The sequence below is a fragment of the Paralichthys olivaceus genome, chromosome 5 (assembly GCF_024713975.1).
Source record: "Paralichthys olivaceus isolate ysfri-2021 chromosome 5, ASM2471397v2, whole genome shotgun sequence".
Lineage (NCBI taxonomy): Eukaryota > Metazoa > Chordata > Actinopteri > Pleuronectiformes > Paralichthyidae > Paralichthys > Paralichthys olivaceus.
In genome coordinates, this window is record NC_091097.1 from 24,423,745 (window position 1) to 24,444,663 (window position 20,919).

The 20,919-nt window shown below is 41.3% G+C and overlaps 2 protein-coding genes across 2 annotated transcripts; both read right to left on the reverse strand.

Annotated features, from left to right (window-relative positions):
- Nucleotides 1-315: 315 nt before the first annotated feature.
- LOC138407819 (uncharacterized) lies at nt 316-4,384 on the reverse strand. Its single transcript, XM_069525396.1, has 8 exons — nt 4,275-4,384; nt 3,969-4,147; nt 3,583-3,719; nt 3,268-3,361; nt 2,806-3,135; nt 2,530-2,701; nt 2,170-2,302; nt 316-2,060 (listed from the first exon to the last, which is right to left on the reverse strand). Exons 3-7 carry the CDS (start codon nt 3,621-3,623, stop codon nt 2,211-2,213), a joined length of 729 nt encoding a protein of 242 aa, XP_069381497.1. The 5' UTR covers nt 3,624-3,719; nt 3,969-4,147; nt 4,275-4,384; the 3' UTR covers nt 316-2,060; nt 2,170-2,210.
- Nucleotides 4,385-18,705: 14,321 nt separating this feature from the next.
- On the reverse strand, nt 18,706-20,103 carry LOC138407658 (general transcription factor II-I repeat domain-containing protein 2-like). Its single transcript, XM_069524575.1, has 2 exons — nt 19,515-20,103; nt 18,706-19,220 (listed from the first exon to the last, which is right to left on the reverse strand). The coding sequence occupies exons 1-2, from the start codon at nt 20,101-20,103 to the stop codon at nt 18,706-18,708; spliced, it is 1,104 nt and encodes a 367-aa protein (XP_069380676.1).
- Between the last annotated feature and the right edge of the window lie 816 nt (nt 20,104-20,919).

The window sequence follows — 20,919 nt, forward strand, 5'->3', positions numbered from 1 at the left end:
GTGAAAACACAATGTTTACAATTTGAATTAAAAGGAGTAACAATTGCCAACAGGTATCCTCTCTTTTAACTAAATCTCCAAATATCAGCGGGGCATTGCGTAGGAGGCACCAAGACTGGATAGCATTAAGTCCAAGATCTTTGCTGTTGTCATCCAGCTTAAGCCCACCTGGCCTGTTCTTTCTCTGTGTGTATCCATAATTAAAGCTAACAATTCTTTCAGACAATGAACTCAGGGATATTGAATTCTTGATCAAATACTGAAACACAAGCTTTAACTCATATTGCACCACTCCTTCTAGCAGGTCGTGCATTATGTCTACAGCGTAATTGTTTGACGAATGGAAAAACTGAAGGGAATTGAGTGGACAGTCTCGTTTGACACCAAATGTTGATTTCAAAGCAGGATTTTCCTGGATGACACGAACATGCTCAACATGAAGGTCTTTTGAACGTAGAGTTAATCCCGGGTGATCTTCACTGAAAACTGACTGATATTCACTTTTAGCAGTTAAACATAACCTACAGCAGTACGTCGCACTGAATGATTCAACAAAACCAAAAAGTGCATGTAGAGCTAAATTGTCTCCTGTAACCTGAATGACTGAACCCTTCACAGGTGTAGCGGAAAAGGGCAACTGTATTCCTTCAGTCTCCAAAATCTTAAGATCATCAATAAGTGGCTTCAGAACTGGCTCAAACCCATATTTCTTAAGATCCTCCGAGTGAAAGAGAGCGACAAGATGAATATTCATTAACACAGAATTGAGCTTTGGTGATACATTTCTCAAAACAAAATAAACACATCCAAGTTTGTGCACACCCTTTTTTGAGCCCAGTGGATTGGCAGTTTCAAAATCGTCATAGTAGAGCTGGATCTGAAGAGCGGGTTCTTGCTGAGAAAATAAAGTATGATTTTTAAAGTAGGACCCATCACTTATATCTCTATAAAATCCCTCCTGGTGTGGTTTTACTTCTTGGAAACTGTTACAGAGTTCACTGTTACTAAACATAGATGAGAGAGACCCCCGGATAGGTACATACATGAACTTATCATTGACCGGAACTTGCCTATACGTGCCTGTTATTCTATCTCTTCTTACATCAAAACGGACACCCAGAACATGCTCTACAGGTTCTACTATATTCCATTTCTTTTCACAATGCCTCATCCTTTTAGATTCTGTGTTAAGACTTGAAAATGGGTTTTCTAGTTGATCAAAACAACTTTCAACTCTATCCAAAGTTTCTCTAGATGCATCAGAAGACAAACAATTAACAACAGCTTCCTTTGTGTGATCATGGATGTCATTAACCAGTTCCTCCATTGAGCCAACTAAACACTGCACAGTACTCTCTGGAACACCTGAGGCTTGAACCTGAGCAATAACAGAGCTGCACATCTCCAGTATATTCTTCTTTTCAACTGGAACATGTGTAGTGACCCTCACAGGAGGATCCACATTCACTGGTGTGGAAGGTCCAGCTACAGGCTCAAATTCAAAACTGCTGACGGGATCTGGATCAAGACAGTCTTTATGTGCTCGAGATAGGTGACGTTTGTAACCAGAATATGTACAAAAAACAAATGAACAACCAGACTCTCCACAGTTCAAGCGCAGAGACCTTCCGGGATACAATCCATGCTCAAACTTCAAATGTCTAAATAACACTGAACATCTGGTGTGGTGTACCTTGCAAATGTAACATGTGTACATTTCTGGTCAAAATCGGTCTTCAAATTTCACAGTGAAGAAGCCTTGCTCTGATTTCTTTTACCCGAGGACTCTCTTTCACTTTGCCGACGTCGATTCCATACACGGTGGTTTGGATGAAGATGAAGAAGCTGGACAGCGCTTCATCATACGACACGGCAAAAGCATAATGCGCCTTGAATAGCTCATCAAAAGCAGCAACTGGGGTCTGCATCCTGCAGGGAATGGCCTTCTGGTCCAGGATGATGTAGAAATCCTGGATGCTGTTGCTTCTTTCTCCGACTCCGAGAAGAAAGGGCTGTTTGGGGCCAGTTTCTTTAAGGAAGGTCTCCATGCTTGACCCCACCTTGAGAGTGAGAGAGAGAGAGAGAGAGATTTTAATGAATGTGTGACTGACTGCATGAATGGATGTGCGCAATACACAACTTGAAAAAAGTACAGCCCTAAGAAAATACCTTCATGAACTTGATCAGGCATCTAGCAGCCTCTGATGCGCTCATCTTGCCGGCCTTCTTGCTGTTGGAGGCAAGAGGTGAAGCAGCAGAAGGATGGCAGCCATCTCAGAGTCCCACTCTTCAGAATGCCACACTGCAGAATTAGAAGTGACTATAAAATGTCCTTTATTTCCTTATAAGCATTACAGAATCAGTTAGAGTAAAGTTTTCTTAAATTACACCATCGATTGAATATGGCTGGCAGTATGTGATTTGTAGTAAAGGGGTCAAAAACATGAAAGAACACAACAATGTCTTATTTTCTTGTGTACACTAAAGGCATGTGCAATCTACTGCGTCCACTATTCAATTAACACTTACCACCATCATCAGACTCCTGTTGTGCAGACAGAAGTAGCTCATCCACATGCGGACTCGGGGTTAGATTCTTGCAGCAATCTGTGATGACTCTTGGTTTGAAAAATGTTGGCCACTTGGAGAGGAATTTACCAGACACCTCCTCACCAAAGATCATTGTGAAGTCTTGGTCGATCTTGAACAGAAAACGTTTGTGTGTATGTGTGTGTGAATGAGTCAAGCAACAGTCAAGCAAAATAAGGCAATCACAAAGTCGTCAGCAATTAATTTTATGTTTACCAAGCCAGGTGTATCCAAGAATCTGGGAAAGAGATCCAGGACAGTAGAGGCCGTATCTGGGTCTTGAACCACCTTTTGCCTGTGCTGGAATGTTGCCTTCATCTTATTTTTGACAAGGGCAGTATCACTTGAGTGTTTCATCACCGATATGGCTTCCCTGCATTCAGCACCGGTCAACTGCTTCTCATCTGAACGGATACTGCGTGGAGTCTTGGGGCCCTCTTGGAAAGTGGTCTTGGATTTCTTGCTGTCTTGAGCAGAGTTCCGCTGAACAGTTTTCAGCCTCCACGCTAGGTAGCCAGAACCACTCTGGTGATCATAGAAATGTTCCTGTTGATAAAGAAAAACACATCGACTCACATTAACTGAGGAAAAACTCCAGGAAAACCCTTTAACTGGGAAAAAATTGGAGAAACCTCACGGTGAGCAACACAGAATATATGGGGAGGCATTTATACTCACATAGCCATTCTTGGAATCCGGGTCCTTCAATTTAGGGAACAATGTTGTAATCCCAAGTGCGTAGAGGATCCGCACATTCACCGGAGGGACCCTCCTGAAAAGAGAGATCATTCCTCCCAAAACTGCAAATTTCATTTATGTGTTCTTGGGTTATTATAGTTAACTAAAACTAGCAGTATCATTAAAAATAATTTAATAGACAGAAAATAAAAATAAAAATTATTTTATATTTATAACTAAATAAAAACTACAATAATAATACAAAAACTAAAACTAAAGTGAATGTCAGATAACAGTGACAGTGCATTCACTTACCCATGGCTCTCCACCATATCTGCCACAAGAATGTTTACCATCTTTCTCCTTGTAACATCACTGATGGCGCTTGTTTTCTCGTACTCTTTGAATATTTCTTTTCCACCAGGCTTTGAATACAGAGCGACTCTAACATTCTGAAACGACAATTGCATAACTTTCACACTGCAGGTACAGTAGGTATTTCAGCCTGTGCCCCAGGCTGATGTAACCGTTGGTTAGGGGGTGCATGATAAATGAGAATTAGCTAACATAACGGCGCTCTGGGAGCTCTCAGTCCGACAGCTACTGAAGCTGCAGTACTAATATACTTATTGTGAAATTTTAATGTACGGTTTGACATCGGTCTAATTGACATCAGAGTAAATATCAGGTGGTTAACTTACATCTCTTGCAACGTTGCTATCCAGGGGTCCTTCAACCAGCTGTCTTTTCCGAGCTTTGGTAGATTCCAGTATCAGCGTTGAGTCAGAACCTGATGATGACCCTTGGGATGCACTTGATGGTGATGGTGACCAGTCTGATAAAGATGAGCCCTCTGAGAACTCCACCTCGGCATTGCTACCTAAGAAAACACACAGCCTTGCATTGTAAATGACTCAAGTGACCACGAGAGGAAACGAGTTACAGCTCAATTTACCTTTTGTAGAAAACAGACTCAAATTCATAAAAATTAAAAAATAATCCCTTACCATCACATTCTTCAGCCTTGATGACTTCAAGAGTTCATCAAATATGTCCGAATCCACTTCCACGTTAGAGGAATCCTTCAGGCTCAAGGAAGCAGAACCTGGCAAATTAAATTTTGCCAGCACTAAAACATAAGAAAATGTAGATAAGCAAGATTTGGGAGGGACAAACATCCATTAATGAACAGAGCTGATGAACTATAAATACACCGGAGTTAGCAGGAAAGCTAGTTTTCATATGTAGTCTCTAAGAAAAACATTGGAAAACCCTAAATGCACAAATAAACATGACAGTCAAATTAGCCTAACAGTTACCTGCTTGCAAAAACTGGGAGTAATTGTACTCGTCCTCCGCCTGTGGTACCCTGACCCATTTGCTGACTCCTTTATACTCTACAGGAACCAGCATGTCGCTTCAAAGACAAGAATGGCATAATTTAATTATTCCTAATTTCTTATATTTACACCCAGTGTTTCCCGCGGGGTGGGGGGTAATTTGAACACTGTACAATTACCGCGACTACCGCGCACATGACACTGACGGTGAAATGCCGCCAAAAAAACACTAGATATGTATATATACACACACATTTTTTTTTTTCGTGAGAGTCTGTAGCAGACCCAAACGCCCGTGTCTCGTTAATTAACGTTCATGGGAAACACTGTAAACCATACATTTAACCCAACACTAACGTTAACACAATGTAGGCCTATTTACACATGTGCATTGCACATGTGTAATGTTGTCATGCTATACTCGTATGTCTATAACCTTTTCAATACGTTCCTATTACTCAAAAAGCCTTTCCTTTGTAGACAATTTTAATAATTTGAGGAACTAATGTTAGCTAAATCCTGGTCCAGCGCAGTGTTGGCCAGCTAGCGAGCTAAGCTAACGTTAGCTAGCTAGCCAACTTCGCTAGGTAGCCAGCAGCCACAGGCAACTACAAAAAACAAACAAACGCTAATATCAATCCAAAAGAGACAATTTTATCGACCGAAACTTAACTTACCGTAGAAAGAAGAGATTTGGACGACGAAAGTATGACTGCAGTCTGAGTGCTGACTGTGTGTGTGCCTGCCACAGCAAGCGATTCAAATGGTGGGTGTGGCCAGTTGAACGAGCCAGAGTGTAAATTCAGAGTGATTCTCAGAACGACGGATATCAACTCTTACACTATCACGAACGGACTCTAGGGGGAGTTAATTTTGATCAATTCTGAGTAAAATTAATAGTAACCCCTGTTAATTTACACCAACACTGAAAAAATAACACTGGCACATTTGCTGTGTGGACAAACACACCTGCTCACGACTCACAAGCGCATGCGCGCCAACGCACAGAGGGAGAAACACGTCACCGTTTACCTAGGGAATCCCCACAAAGGGAACCCCACAAACTAGGGTTGGGCGGTATGAGCAAAATCTTATATCACGGTATGAGTAATTTCATATCACGGTAACGGTATATATCACGGTATGGTTTTTTCCCCCCTGTAAATTCAATTAATGGCTTAAAATAATAAATACTGTTGCATTTGATCATTTTCCTCTTTTATTTTTATTTGCTCACAGCAGCATAACATTATTTTAAAGAAAATATAATAATATAATAAATAATAATAATAATAATAATAATAATAATAATAAGACTCTGCCAAGCTCTTTTGGACGAGAGGAGCTGCTGCAACTTTTGTTTTTGATGCAGCAGGTGCGCCACGCATCTTTTGGCTTTCATAATACTGCTTAGCATGTTTTATCTTTAAGTGGTGGAAGAGGTTACTGGTGTTTCCACCTCCGGCAGCAACAGTCGCGCGACACTCTTTGCAGAGTATCACGTTTTGTTCGTTGTCTGATTTTCTAAATCCGAAAAAGTTCCACAGAACAGACGTAGCGCCCTTTTTCGGAACGAGTTCCTCCTCCTCTTCGTCATGAGTGGGTCGGGCTGCCTCCGTTCCCTCGTGACGTTCACTCTCCGCCTCCGCCATGATTGTTATCACTCTGGTAAAGCTGTTTCTTCTTCATGTGCTCATGCAACAACGCCAAGCAGTCTGTTGCAGTGCCTGCAGTGCCTGCAGTGCCCCGTGTGTCGAGGCGGTGTAACTACAGTGACTCAGAGCGATGCCGCAGACATCTGCTCTTTCTCCGGTATAAACGGTATTGCACAATCTCTACCGGTAGACATTTTATACCGTCACACGGTATAATACCGTCATACCGCCCAACCCTACCACAAACTTGACATCACACGCTGCACAAGATCAGTCAATCACATTCAACAAGCGCCACACGCCGCCAATTACACAGACAGCAGTACCCAATTTCTGCGGTCACTCAGAACGTCAAAGACGAAATACGTACCAACAAGGCAACAAATCCACTAAACGCCCAGCACTTATCCCGGACGAGCCCCCAACTTTGTTATGCCTGGCTCTGAGGCCGCAACAACACATAGACAAGGCAGCGTGATGTAGCGAATTACAATATGCTTTATTGATTTAACATAAACGGAAATGAGCGATGGAGTGTGAAAGTGAGCGTCAGTAGTGTGTGAGGGTGTTTGAGTGCTATGTAGTATGTGTGGTGCATGTTGTCAGGTGCAGAACATAACAAAAGTAGATGCAGCAGGATGGAGATCTCAGGGATGAGTGAGAGCCCCAGACAGCCCATGGCAGGGGGTTTATATCAGCAAGCAAATCAGGGAGTCATGCACAGGAACTTCCAGCCGTCCAACAATCAGCAACCTGCAAGACACACCCACACAGCATACACACCATACACAGATAGGACACAGGCATGGGCTAAGGCCGTAACAGTGAAGCTAATCATTTAAAGACACAAGTCCATAAAAGCATTATTGATTGTTGCAATTATGTATTCTTTCAGTGTTGGTTGCAAAGATCTTTTACCTTAAGTAATTTTAATATCAAACAGGTGAGACCAAAATCCACAGTCCCTATTCTGCCTAAAACTGAAATTAAAAGTTCGGCTTAAGATAAAACAAGACCTCAGCATTGAGATATATTGGTCAGACAATATTTGGCTTATCACAGCTATATTGGTCTTTATCGGCAGTGGTGCATTTATTGTCCGATATGCAGCGTAATGCACATAATGCAACTGGATTTTTTTTGTTTGTTTTACAGGCAGCACTCTTGTATATTTACCTTTTTTTTTATTTAAGTGTGATATATACATATGTTTTGTTCCATTTGCTGTTTTGTTATTTTACAGTTATTTAAACATATTAAGTTAGTTATTTACAATAATAAAAATACCTGTGAAAATTGTGTCATTATGGACAAAGTTTACTCTTAAACTGTAAAATATCCTGCATTCGTTACATATCTTTGTCTGTTAACCACGTTTGAGGGATCACTGCAAAAATTGTGTTTATGTATTTATTCTGAATATATAGAATATCAGCCAATATATTGATATCAAAAATGCTTTACTTACTTACTGGTATCGGCCAGGCTCTACTTCAGCAGTTAAGGGTTAGTAAAATGAACTGTACTCCTCTATTCTAGGCTAATAACTTACCTTGGGTAGTTCAATGACTCCAGTCCAGGCTTGAAGTAACCACCATCATTACAGGACAAAATCATGTCAAGAAAATTTAAATGCCATTAATATTAAGGGAAGTTTGCAAAGAGATCTCTTTCCTAAAGTAATTTTAATATTTACAGGTAAGGACAAAATCAAAAGCCCCTGTTTAATGTTATATTGAATTTAAAAACTCAGCTAAACCTCAGTCTTCAAGAGTAGCTCAAAATCAAGTCTTTCCACTAAAAAGACACAGATAAGTATATTTCGTGTAAGTTAAATCAGTATTTTTAGCCCAAAAACTATATATCAGGGGCCTGTGCCACAAAACTATTATGATGTTAACCTGCTAACTTGATGGACTTTTTTTCAAACACTCCTCAAACCTACAGTTTTAGGTAAATATCCCATGTACATTTAAAGGTCTTCTGTACAACTTAAGTTACCAACCCAACCAACTAACCCTAACCATTAGTTATTAGCATGTGTGAGCGGCCGCCAGCAGATGTTTGGGAGAACTTCCGTTGTGCACCTTAGCATCATCAAGTCTTTTGGTCTTGTAATCAATGTTACAGCCCGGACTTGAGGGTAAGCTGAGGCTAAAGGTAAACCTGACTGGCAACTGCCTTGTATGGTAACAATGATGGTCCAACAGCCTGTATATATGCTTGCAGTGTTTGAGGCTTGCATCATAGCATTATCCAAGACTTATTTTCAAACCAGTAAGGATGTGCCTGAGGGTAGCTGGAGCTGAGCATAGTAGCCAGGATGGATCTTTGTTCAGCCACAGGTCCTTCCAGCTGCTCTCCCATTTCATCCACTGCCCCAGTCCTGCTTGAGTGACAGCCTTTGCACTTCTTTCTGCCTCTTCCGAACGCTGGACTACCAATTTTCTCTGCTCTGAAGGTGTTGCCTTGTTCCACAGGGGTCTGCTCTGACCTAGGCCCAAACCTCTCTTCCCTGTTGAACGTGACCCACAATGTCAGTGTGCTGGAGTGTTGCTTTTGCCTGTTGAGTTGCATCTTTTGGTGTCCATTTCCAATCATGTTGTCAATGATGGTCCAGGGGCCCGTATATGCTGTATGCTTGCAGTCTTTGAGGCTTGCATCATAACATTATACAAATGTTACCAGCATGAAAAATTAGGTCACTAACCCTATACTTGTCATTTAGACAGTTCCAGTAAACCTCCAGTAGGGGGCAGTGTTCCCCGCTAGTGTTTGTTTTCCCCGTGAACCTAGGTCAGGTATCGCGTGAAGTCTGCAATTGCGAGCAGACGCCATTTTCTCTCAGACACGAGCCAGATAGCAGCAGAGCAGACCATACCGAGAGAGTCAGTAGCAGAAAACACAAAGCAAAGAGTAGCAGGCAGCCGCCGATAAAAGCAGAGAAGTCCGCAGGTAGACCTGGTAGTCACAGGTGAAGTCGTGAGCCGAGGAGAAAGACTCTTCGTGAGAGTAAATGCATGAGACTCCGGTGAGTTAGCACACAGTTAGCTTGCAGTTCGATAGCTGTTCAGAAGAAAAAATGTATTTAGTGTGCCGTTAACTTGGTTTAAGTTGGTGCACGGTGCGTAATTTATTTGATGTTAAGCAGTTAAATATTAAAAAGGTGAATTGAAATAGTTAAAAAACTGATAATATAAGATAAATAGAGTTTGAAAAGGATACCTACTAGGGCTGTCAACGAATATTCTAAATTCGCATATATATTTGAATTAAAAAAAAAAAAAATATTCGATTGTGAAAATTAATATTCGACTTTGGAAAAAAACACATCAGCGGCTGTTTTGTGAGTGGGCGCACTGCATGACAGGTCAGGCCACAGGAGTTGCACTTGCATAGCGTCACTCACTGCTGAAAGTGAGACGCGACCAGGGTTTCCAGGCGGGTGGATAGAAATTTGGGCTGGTTGGATCAGTTCGGCAGGGTTTTGTAGCCGAAACACGGGCACTTCAGATCCTTCTCCCTGCTACCCTCTGTTCACTCATTAACTCACATACACACTCACTACAGCTCTGGCTGACGTGCCCCCTAAACTCGCAACTCCCACTACCTTCAGCTCACGTCAGCCACAGAGACCCGTTATTACCAACAGTTATTAACAAATTGTTTATTTAAATCAGTATGCGCATCGCGCATAGAGAGAGAGGGGGGGGGGGGGGACGGAGCCTTTTTTTATGGTCTAGGTTTTACGGTTAGTTAATTTACTTATTTTGTAAAGTGTAGGTATGTTTTATGTTAAAACTGAAATAAAAATACCTATACAAGTAGTTATGTCTCGTTGTTTTAATTTGTCCTCCTGTTATTGACATAATGCGCATGCGCACATATTCGAATGGTTCGAACCTATGTGTTTTTTTAGAGCGAATATTCGAACGTCATTTTGGAGCAATTTTGACAGCCCTAATACACTGTAAACCCAGATAAGTAGAATCTACTTTAAAAAAGTAAGGGTACTCGTTGCCTTAAAATTTTTAAGTAATGAAGCATTAGTTGAATAAGTGAAGTGGACTACGTTCAATGTACTTGAGCCGATAATGGTATGGAATAGAATATTTAAATTGAATGTACTAATAACCGAGTTACAGTAACTGAGGATACTTAGTTTAAACAATCATTCCCCACCCATTTATGTAACTCAGCTTGTTAAGTAAGCATTACTCCATTACCAATTCAACTAAATTTGATATTCTAACTGACCCAACTTAACTTTTTTTAGTTCCCGAAACTCAAAATATGTCTTTCAATCAATAGAGCCGTGTAAAATACATACATAAAACTGCAAAATTACACTGATCCAATTTTTTTATTGAACATGTTTTCTTTTTCAACAACAAAAGAAGCAAAGCCATGGGCTTCTAGTTTCCGCAGTGATGGCATGAAAAGAAAATCTCTTCCTCTTTACCTCCAATCATTACAATATTGTACTGTGCCTCTTGACAAACTGGCAAGATAAAACTCAGCCCTGCTGAACACTGGCACCTTAACATTTACAAATAACAAATGTGTCCATGGAAAAACAAAAAAGTGTGTGAGAATGAAAGTAGAGAGAACGGGAGGGTGAAAAAAATAACAGAGCAGATACCTGTATGGAGAACCCTCCACCTCTACCTCCCTTTCTCTCCTCCCCTCTCCTCTCTCTACCCCACTCCTCCATCTTGGCAATTGTGAACTTGATCATTAACAAAAAATGTTTCTCTGGATAAAATAAAAAAGCATCTAGAGCCCATACTCAAAATGTTTCTCTGGATGAAATAAAAAAGCAAGTGTGAGACAGAATTATTGAACTATAGGTGGAGGTTTCAAATAAGCCCACCTGGGTTTTCTGCCTCTCCCTGCACTTTACATTATTTGTTATCTTTGATATTTTAATGTAATTTTAACTGCAAAATAAATAAAATAAATAAATTTAAAAAAGAATAAGACCCGACAAAAACATAAAACTGACAGTAGTTACCGATCTAGAGCCCATACAATCCCCTCCTCGTCCCTCCATCTCGCCTCCTCACGACCCCCCATGCTTTCTCTATCCCCCATGTAACATTTTTTTTTAGTCTGTCCTTCTCTCCTTACCCTCTTTCTCTTCAAAAAAACTCACATTTGACAACTTGGGAAGAGGAGATGCTGGATCTTACATTGCAAGCTGATTCTTGAGTGATGGAAGTTTAGGTTTCAGATCTGTCTTACCTAAGTTCAGAAGTACCTGTTGAAAAAAATCTAAAGTGTTCTTCATGTACTTTGGGTAGTTCAGATGCAGTGCATAGGTAAGTCCGAAGACAATGTAGATGGCCTGGGGCAGGCTCTCAACATCCGTCACAATGTTTCCCTCCGAGATGATTCCCACTGAGGATGCATTGTGGTGAAGGGACTGCGTGTGTGGAGTGATGTTTTCCTGTTCATGGCAGAGGATCCCCACTGGCACATCATTGTACGAACCTTCCTCATCATCAAAGTCAAAAGGAACAGGGCATGATCACATCAACATGACAACATAGTGCTACAAACACCCTCTATAGGTACACAGCCCACATGTCTGCCCTATCCAGTGTCCACCCACTGCTCAGTGCAGCGACCGGGTGCAAGAAGCATCCACAAATGATCTGCGGTGAACACAGGTCACAATTTTGGAGTATGCCTCCTCCAGAGGAGTTTTTTTTTTCAAACAACAATAACAATGAAAAAGAAACTATTAACACATGCACACCTTAAAATAATATGTATGGTAGGGAGAGAGGAGGGGAGGTAGAGAACAGGGGGAGCAAGGGAGAGGAGGTAAAGGAAGGTAGAGAAAAATCAAAGTTGCTTACAAAGCAGGCCTTGAAGAAATTGGATGGATCATCGCCAAGAATGACAGGAAGCCCCCTGAGGACTAGTCATCTGACTTCTGTCACATCCGAAGCCTGGTGGATTGAGGGAGCAGAGAGGACATCGAACACTTAGAATAGGGTCCATACTGTATGTTACTCTGAACACTATGTGCACACACATAATTAATAATACACAGCAGAGCCATTTATCTACTGGACCCCGTCTGTTAACTCACACACAGTGTTCTTGACATTATGCATACAGGTAGTTATTTGAATACCTCATTTACAGATCAACTAGCAAAACCTGGCAAACTAATGTAATGGGTGGCAAGTAATTACTCTGAGGAGTTAGTTTAGCCAATTCAACTCCATTACACATACTGTAGGCTACTTAAAGTTAAAGAGAAGAAAGCGTCTACCAACAGGATAGCTCACATTACCAGTACCACGTGTGTTCTTTCAAGCTTTTCAACCAAGTATCAGACTGTTTTCTAAGACGTAAATATAGAGTTGAAAATCAACTAACCTTTGTTTGTCGCATCAGGTCAGCCAAGACCTGCCCTGTGAGGCCCCTCTTTGCCTTGAAGATTTCCATAAGCCTGGGACTGTGATGGTCAAGGGCCTCATAGAACTCCCGTCTCAGGCTCTTACCAACCACCCTGCTGAACTCCAGACACACCTGAAACATGTAAAAACAAAACATGTTCATGTTCAAATGAGTTGACACCACGATGTGATCTTATTATGCAACAACCCAGTCTGCATGTATTACTCTTTAATACAATTTTGATGAGTACTAGGAAGCCCCTCTGGTGACAGCAGAGGGGCTCCGTAGAATACAACATATGAGACAAATCTATAGGCCTACCTGGTGTTCAGTAAAGAGAGCTGGCCAACGTTGACATATCTGGGTGATGTCAGGCTTGTCCTTCACAACTTCATTCCTTCGAAAAGGGAACGTCATATCCATCTTCTGCTTGATGAGGGCTCCATTTGGGGTTTTCTTTTTCATTTCATCCACCATGAGCTGTCGGGCATCTTCAAGGCTGGAGTCATCCCGTCCATCTGGATAATCTGGTAAGTAATTGACTTCTCCTCTTTTTGGCTTCTTGATTCTTTTGTTAGGTGGGTCTCCACAAGGAGAGTACTTGCCATGTTTACCGCCGTTCATGGTGACATCACGGTGACCCCGCTGACGCATTTTTGTTCGGTAATTCCCCATCTTGAATTTTAAGCTGTTTTTCCAACCGCTCCAGCCGGACACTGATCCTGGTTCTTTGAGACATGAGTGTGCTCGCACCAGTGCTGAGGAAACAACTTTAAAATTCTGCATTTGTTGGATATGCTTTCAAGGCATATATGGTCTCGGCCAGCCTCTCGAGGATGTCGTGTTTGAGCTCCTTTGACGGAATGAGGTGTGTTCCATCCCTGAGATGGAGCAGGTTCGCTTGACGCAGCCTATATTCCACATCGACAGAGAATTTCGGTATATACATAACAAATACCTCTGGCCACTGGCGTTGTCTTTATTCAGAGGAGTTGTCTGTATCTGCCTGGCTGGGTGTGTCGCTTAGTTCTTCACTTGATGTTGACCGTGGGACGGGCACCTCCACAAGAGAAAGCACTGGAATGATTTTAAGGGTAGATGATTTAGATGGCGAGCCCAGCCCAGCAATTCTGAGGAAGAGAGAGAGTTGGAGAAGCAGTGTGGCCAGCTGCAGAACATACCTTGACGACCCCAGATCATCTGAATCTCATACTCTGAGAACAGATAAGACACACACTCCTCACCTACCCGGGTAGTAGTTATAGGAAGTGAGGACAAAGAAACTGAATGGACATTGATACACTGAACACATACACATTGGATCCTTTTCCTTGAACTGAACTTACCAGAAAATCGAGCTGGAGAGCTCAACTTCTATGGACTCTTTTTCTTTTTTTTATCTTATTTTATGGTGCCTTATTTTGGTGCAACAGCAAAGTTGTTGATGGTTATTAATTGTTTTGTATTGATATTAAAATGTCACCTGTTCAAGTACCAATGTAACGAAGGTGTAGTGTGATTCCACTTGCCATACAAACTCATCTCACAATACTGACACTTAAATATCCTGGGGTACTTAAATGCAGCACCCCTGTAGATTAGGGTCGTGCATCCCTGGAGATAGCAGCAGTCGGACCTTGCTGTCTCTCTGATGGGTATATTGTGTGTGTGTGTGTGTAAGGAAACCCGGACTAACTGTGTGCGATCCTTCTGCCAGATGTTAAGAATAAAAGGCAAGTTTGCCAAAAGTGACGGTCTTCTTCTGTGAAATACACAACGCAATGGAGGAGTACAAAGCCACTACAACAACACCCACTCCTTTTTGTGAGTCACTTTCTGGTGTAACTCCTACCAGACCTAGAGCGATGTGAGTATCTCTTTAACCTAAAAGTTAAGACTAAAGGTGCTACACAAGGCTTTTTATAGGTTTTGCAGACACCGTTGGAATCGGTTCTCCATTAAATAGAACCTATGGTCTGATTTCTTACCTTTGCTTATTGAGAGCTTCTTGATTTTGATGGATTGATCATCATTCTTGCCCATGTGATGTTTTCTTCTAGAGCAACTGTTTGGGGCATGGTGCTGTTGTAGTCAGGGTTGTCATGTCATCCATGTAGACACAGATTGATGTTAATCGGGCCCTGATTTTTGTCGCTCACCACTTACTACCCATTTTGAAGCTCTGATAATCTAACCAAATTACAGACCCTGTTACGGGATATGTTGGAATCTTTTCAAAATTAAATTCTTCCACCATCCTTGAGGGAAGCCTTGATAACACTGATACCAAAACCAGGGAAACCCATTAATGGGTGTGAAAACTTAAGATCAATTAGTCTTCCAAATTAGGATGTAAATGTGTGATGTTATGTCCTGGCAAAGAGGTTGCAATGCTTACTCCAAAGAATAATTGAAAAGGATCAAAACAGGTTTATAAAGGGTTGACAAGGCTTTCATAATGTCAGGAGAGTGCTGAACATTTTTACACATCCAGAAGGACACACCAGACACGGCTCTCTTAGTGTTAAATGCAGAGAAAGCCTTTGATAGGGTCAAATGGCCCTATCTTTTTGACGTTCTTAAAACGCTTCGGATGTGGGGGAAACTTTTGTAAATGGATAAAACTATTATATAAGGAATCCAATGCGGAAGTACTCACGAATAATACGATATAAAAACCAATTAAGATACATAAAGGATGCCGTCAAGGGTGCCCTTGATTGCCACTGTTATTATGGCTATTGAGCCTCTTGCCATAGCCAAAAAGAGATAGGTGGAACGGATCACTATATTGTGTTATATGCTGATGATGTTATTATTTTTCTCTGGAGAAATCCATAGCAGCTGTGTTAGGAGTAATACAAAATGTTGGTGATTTTTCAGGCTACAAAATAAATAACTCCATACTAAACTCCAAAGAGAGAGGCAATATGTCCACACAAGCCTCTCAGTTTAATGTTGTGAATCAGTTTACATATTTGGGCATCGAAATTCTACCAAATATAGATGATGTGAAAAAATCAAATTATGATTCTACAATGGAATCAATTACTATTTCCATTAATAGATGGTCACCCATGCCAATCTCCTTAATTGGAAAGATTCATATCTTGAAAATAAACATACTCCCCAAATTACTCTATTTGTTCCAGAACATCCCATCACTTCCTCCTTCAAATCTATTCTCTAAGTTAAAAAAGTTATTCATAAAATTAATAACAGACGACCTAGGCTAAAGCTGTCTCTTATGTATTTATCCTATGATAGAGGGGGGCTCCAGTGTCCTAATCCGGTACTGTACTATTGGACAGCTCAACTAAGAACTTTTATGTTTTACTTTACAAATGATAATTCTCCTGTCTGGGGAGAGATGAAATCTCAATCCCTAGAAATATCCCTTCCTGAATATATGTACTCAACCAATCGAAAAGAACTCAGAAGTAAAACCACTAACCCCATAACCAGGAACATGATTAACGTTTGGTATGAGGTAAGGAATTATTTGGACGAGCCACATTCTCTTTCACATTTTAGTCCAATTTGGGGAAATGATAATCAGTCCAGGCTTTGCCTGTGTTCGTTCAGGCATCGTCATGTAGTTCATTCATACTTGTACATAGTCTGAGCATCCTGAGGTCCAGGGAATGACTCCTGTGTCAGAGGCCTGTCCATATCTGGTTCTGCTTCATTATTTTTTTAATTGCCAATTTTTTTTTTTCACTCCAGGTAGAGCTGATAGTAGATTTCAACCCAGTCTCATCTGAAAACGTGTAATAGCTACGTTGCTCCACTAGGAAAAACGTAGACATCTCACAGTTTGGCCTGTCAAATTGTGAGATGTCTACGTTTTTGTCTTCCCATAGATTTGCATTGGCCTGTGCGCACGTCACGTGACTCTCAGGTTCCCTTCTACAAAAACATGGCCGACATTCCTTGCATTTTCAGATAAAAATGTCATTTTCCAACATAGTTTGGGCATTAAAATGACTTTTGATAACATTTCTAGCCAGAAATGTGGCCTTTACTTTCACAATCTCCCACCAGTTCATGCTTATGGACTGTATCTTATTAGTTATCGCGGATATTTTTTCGGATCACGCCAGAAAATTGTAGAACCGTAACGTTTTAATCGTCGCTATGGAGTTGCTAGGGACTCTGCGATCCCGGAAACGGCGTGGTCGTGTGTTGTTTGAATCATCGTCCCTGCGTTGTGACGTTCAGTGAGCGTGAACGCTATTCCTGTTATCTGATATTACTATTTGATGATAGATTACACGTCTAATTACATTGTTTCTAGCAAGAAAAGTGCCCTTTCACAATCTTCCGCCAGTTCATGCTTATGGTCTGTATCTTATTAGTTTACTTACTAACTAATGAGTAATTTTTCAGATCACGCCAGAAAATTGTAGAACTGTTTTAATCGTCGCTATGGAGTTGCTATGGACTCTGCGATCCCGGAAATTACGTAACCACAGTCATATCGAGCCGGGCCCGATTGCGCATGCGTGGGCGCATTTGACGCTTAATAAATGCCGCCGCACCTGGACTGTCCTGTCCATTTAACACAAAGCAACGTGATGAGCATGGACCACTTGGAAGACGACAATGCCTTATTCCTTGCGGATGCACTTTTGGAAGAGTGTCAGGTAAGAAGTTTCTTCTGGGATTTTTTTATATTGCAATGTCTGGGTTTACAGTACGAATACAGAGAGAGCGCAAACGTGGAGATTCCGTCAATACAGCGAATTGAATGCTATTAATTTGCTGATGTCTTATTGTTTTGGCGCAAGCTACGGTTGTGAATAAATGGTTGGTACATTGTAGCGTCCCCCAATGATGAGCTAAGCGACTGGACGCCTAGCTCATCATTGAGGGACGCTATAATATAAACAAATAATGCAATGGTACAAGAAAACTTACAGGAACCACAAATAGCTTTACAAGGTACTGTGTAGGGCCTGCGGGGGGAAGGGGTCTATGTAGGGTCTTCACTATACACATACATTCTAGGTTATGAGAACTTCCCTATTTTTGGAGTGTGTAAAGAAGCTTGATTTCATTTTCTAAAATTAAGGATGTTTTATGATTTAACTTACATGTATGAACAATATAGATTAACAATTTGGTTGAATTAGTAGTATGCAATATGACAATTATGTTTCATACCAAGATGTTTGTATATTGTATGAAATGTTATGTTACAGTTGGTATGATCTGTGTCAATTCTTTAATCAAGGAGAATCCAATTGAAGCTACAGGAGTTGCAGCAACGTCAACAACTGGAACCGAACAGTTTGTTTGGTTTGATGAGGACCAGGAAGGGCAACCTCTCCCAAAAAGGAGGAGAACTGGAGAGAAACGGAAGCGGGGTTCAACCACTGGTTAGTTGTTTTTTTCTTTTCAATCCATACAATTTCTCCCCAAGCAAGATATAAAATGCATATTCATACTTCTGCAGATACCTCTGGAAGCATAGACTCATCATGTGCTCCATCTACTAGTGGACAAGTGAGAGAGACTGGGACAATCCAAAACTTAGGTTGGTTTCATCCCCCCATACGGTTATTGTGTATTTCCTCATTTGTCATGTAGTCATACACTTGAGCTAGAGCAGGGGTGCCCAAATTCTTCCCTCTGGAGGGCCAAAATTTAATCGGGGGGAGGCTCGTGGGCCAAAATTGTAATTTTTCAGTATATTAGGTTAAATATGGGTATAAATAGCATGCGTGTGCAAAATCAACACTATCACAAGGTCATTTTGAAAAATGAATGACAATGTTTATTGTGCTTCACATTAATGTTCAAAAAATAATAAATAAATCATAAAATCTATCTTCTTTAAATTAGATAAATAATTGAAGCACTATGAAATATTTGAAGACAGACATGGAACATTACTAGGCCTTGGGCCTGTATCTTCAAATACAAAGATTTTTTTTTTGTGCAATAAAAGTAACACAGGACAGAGCAGAACATACTCCGACACATTGGAGGTCCAGGCCTATACATTATGATTTGAAGTAGGCCTATCAGTGGGAGACATGAAGCCTGTCCTTGGTTTTTACAAGTCTCTTAATATCAGGCTCCAGCTGACTAACTGACAGAGTGAGAATGTTATGAAGGTGAGAGTCAGATAAAGCATTTCTCAGTTTGGACTTATTAAGATTCATCAGGCTTAATGCCTGCTCACAGACATAGGTACTTCCAAAGAGGGAGAACATCACCTGTGCATGTTTGCGGATCTTGCCATATCTGTGTGCAGGAACAGATTTGTAAAAGTCCTGTAAAGAAAGCTCTCTAAACCGGCAACGGAGGTCTGAATCAGACTGAAGCTCCAAAAGTTCCATTTGAAGCTCCTCACTGACTGCATCCACATTTACAGAAAAGGGTTGGGCAAACAGCTCAAATGCTGTTTCGTTTCCACGAAAATCCTCAAAGCGATGGTCAAACTCCACCACAAGATCGCTGAGAATGTTGCAGTATTTTGGTGTGTCTTCCTCCATCAACCCAACTTCTCTGAGGCTGGGAAAATGTGCCAAATTTCCTAAATGTACAGACACAAAGACAAAAGTAGCAATGTAAGATGCAAGGTTGTTCATTTGATTTTCAATTAAATACCAAACATCAATCAAATGAGAAAAAAACTTGTATTTTTTGTGTTTATGGCTGCAGTACAAAAAACAAATGTGTTATTGGATTTAATGCCTATATTTAAATAGAAAATGTATTCTCCACACACAATGTATGTAACAAATATAATAGCATGCTGGTTATAGTGATCAATAACCAGCCTACTACATTGTTTTGTGTTCAATTACATATTCAAGTTAGATCTCACCTGTTAAGAGATGTCTGCTAAGCAACTGGAGCTTTTGCTTGAAGGCTCTGACATGGTCGTACAGCTGAGTGATTATCTGGTCTCTCCCTTGAAGCTGAAGATTGAGGATATTCAGCAGCTCTGTGATGTCCACAAGAAAGGCCAGATCTGCAATCCAGTGATTGTCCGAGGGCACTTGGATGCTGTTCTCCTTTGTGGCTTGAAACACCCTGATTTCCTCACGCAGCTCAAAGAAATGTCGTAAAACTTCCCCGCGGCTCAGCCACCGCACCTCCTGGTGGTACAATACATCACCATACTGGGCATCCATCTCATCAACAACAGCTTTGAACTGACGGTGTGAGAGCGCCTTTGAGCGAATATTATTGACAATGCCAACGACATCCTGCATCACGTTCTTTAGGCCGATATTCTTAGCGCACAGTTGCTCCTGATGCAAAATGCAATGATATTTAAAAATCGAGCCACCACACTCACGGACTTTGTCCGACACAAGTGCAGTTAGACCTGCTCTCTTACCGACCATGGCCGGGGCTCCATCAGTCGTGATGCCAGATAGGTTTTCCCACTTCAAACCATTCTTGTCCATAACTTGCTCCACTGCCCTAAAAATATCGATACCTCTTGTCGTCCCTTTCAGTGTTTCAAGGCCCGCTAGTTCTTGGCACATTTCAAAGTCCTCATTGACGCCTCGCAAAAACACCAGCAACTGTCCGATATGTCGGTACTTTCATCGCATGCGATGGAGAAGGCAGAAAACCGACCTGCTCTTTGGGCTATCTGGCCCCGAACGTCTTCGGCCATGTCCTCAACGCGGCGGGTCACCGTGTTCCGTGACAGGCTTATTTGAGAAAAAGCCCGCTTCTGAGTTGGACACACAGCTTCAGTAGCAACTGTCAGACACTCTTTTACAAAATCACCCGCAGCAAAAGCGTGTCCACTTCTGACAATGATGTTGCTAATGCGATAACTTGCAAGGGTGGCATTTTCTTGTGCAGTGGATGGCTGAAGTAAAGTTTGCTGCTGTGTTTCTAGCTTCATTAGCAAGTTTGCCACCTTTACGTTTCAGTCCTCGCCTGTGTATTTTGCGAACTGGTGAGAATGCTTAGTTTCATAGTGACGACGAATGTTGTACTCCTTTAAAACAGCGACCTTCTGCTTACATACCAGGCATATTGCGTTGGAATCGACCTCTGTAAATAAATAATCATGTTCCCAACATTTTTTGAATTTGCGTTTCTCTGTGTGCCACTGCCGCTCCATCCTTGCGCCTCACTTACTCGCTGTCAAGTGACTTCGGATTGGAGCGCAAGAGGATAGGAGCTCAACAGCGCCACCCTACCATCAATGTATCACAATGTTATTCTATGGTCGGGAATGGAAATGCACCAATCAATAATATTCA

Coding starts and splice junctions, on each gene's coding strand:
- LOC138407819 (XM_069525396.1), bottom strand. CDS start 3,623: ATGGTAAACATTCTTGTGGCAGATATGGTGGAGAGCCATGG. Junction 3,136..3,267: donor CGGATTCCAAGAATGGCTAT/GTGAGTATAAAT, acceptor CTTTATCAACAG/GAACATTTCTATGATCACCA. Junction 2,303..2,529: donor ACAGGAGTCTGATGATGGTG/GTAAGTGTTAAT, acceptor CTAATTCTGCAG/TGTGGCATTCTGAAGAGTGG.
- LOC138407658 (XM_069524575.1), bottom strand. CDS start 20,103: ATGGACAAGAATGGTTTGAAGTGGGAAAACCTATCTGGCATCACGACT. Junction 19,221..19,514: donor TAGCAGACATCTCTTAACAG/GTGAGATCTAAC, acceptor CTGTACATTTAG/GAAATTTGGCACATTTTCCC.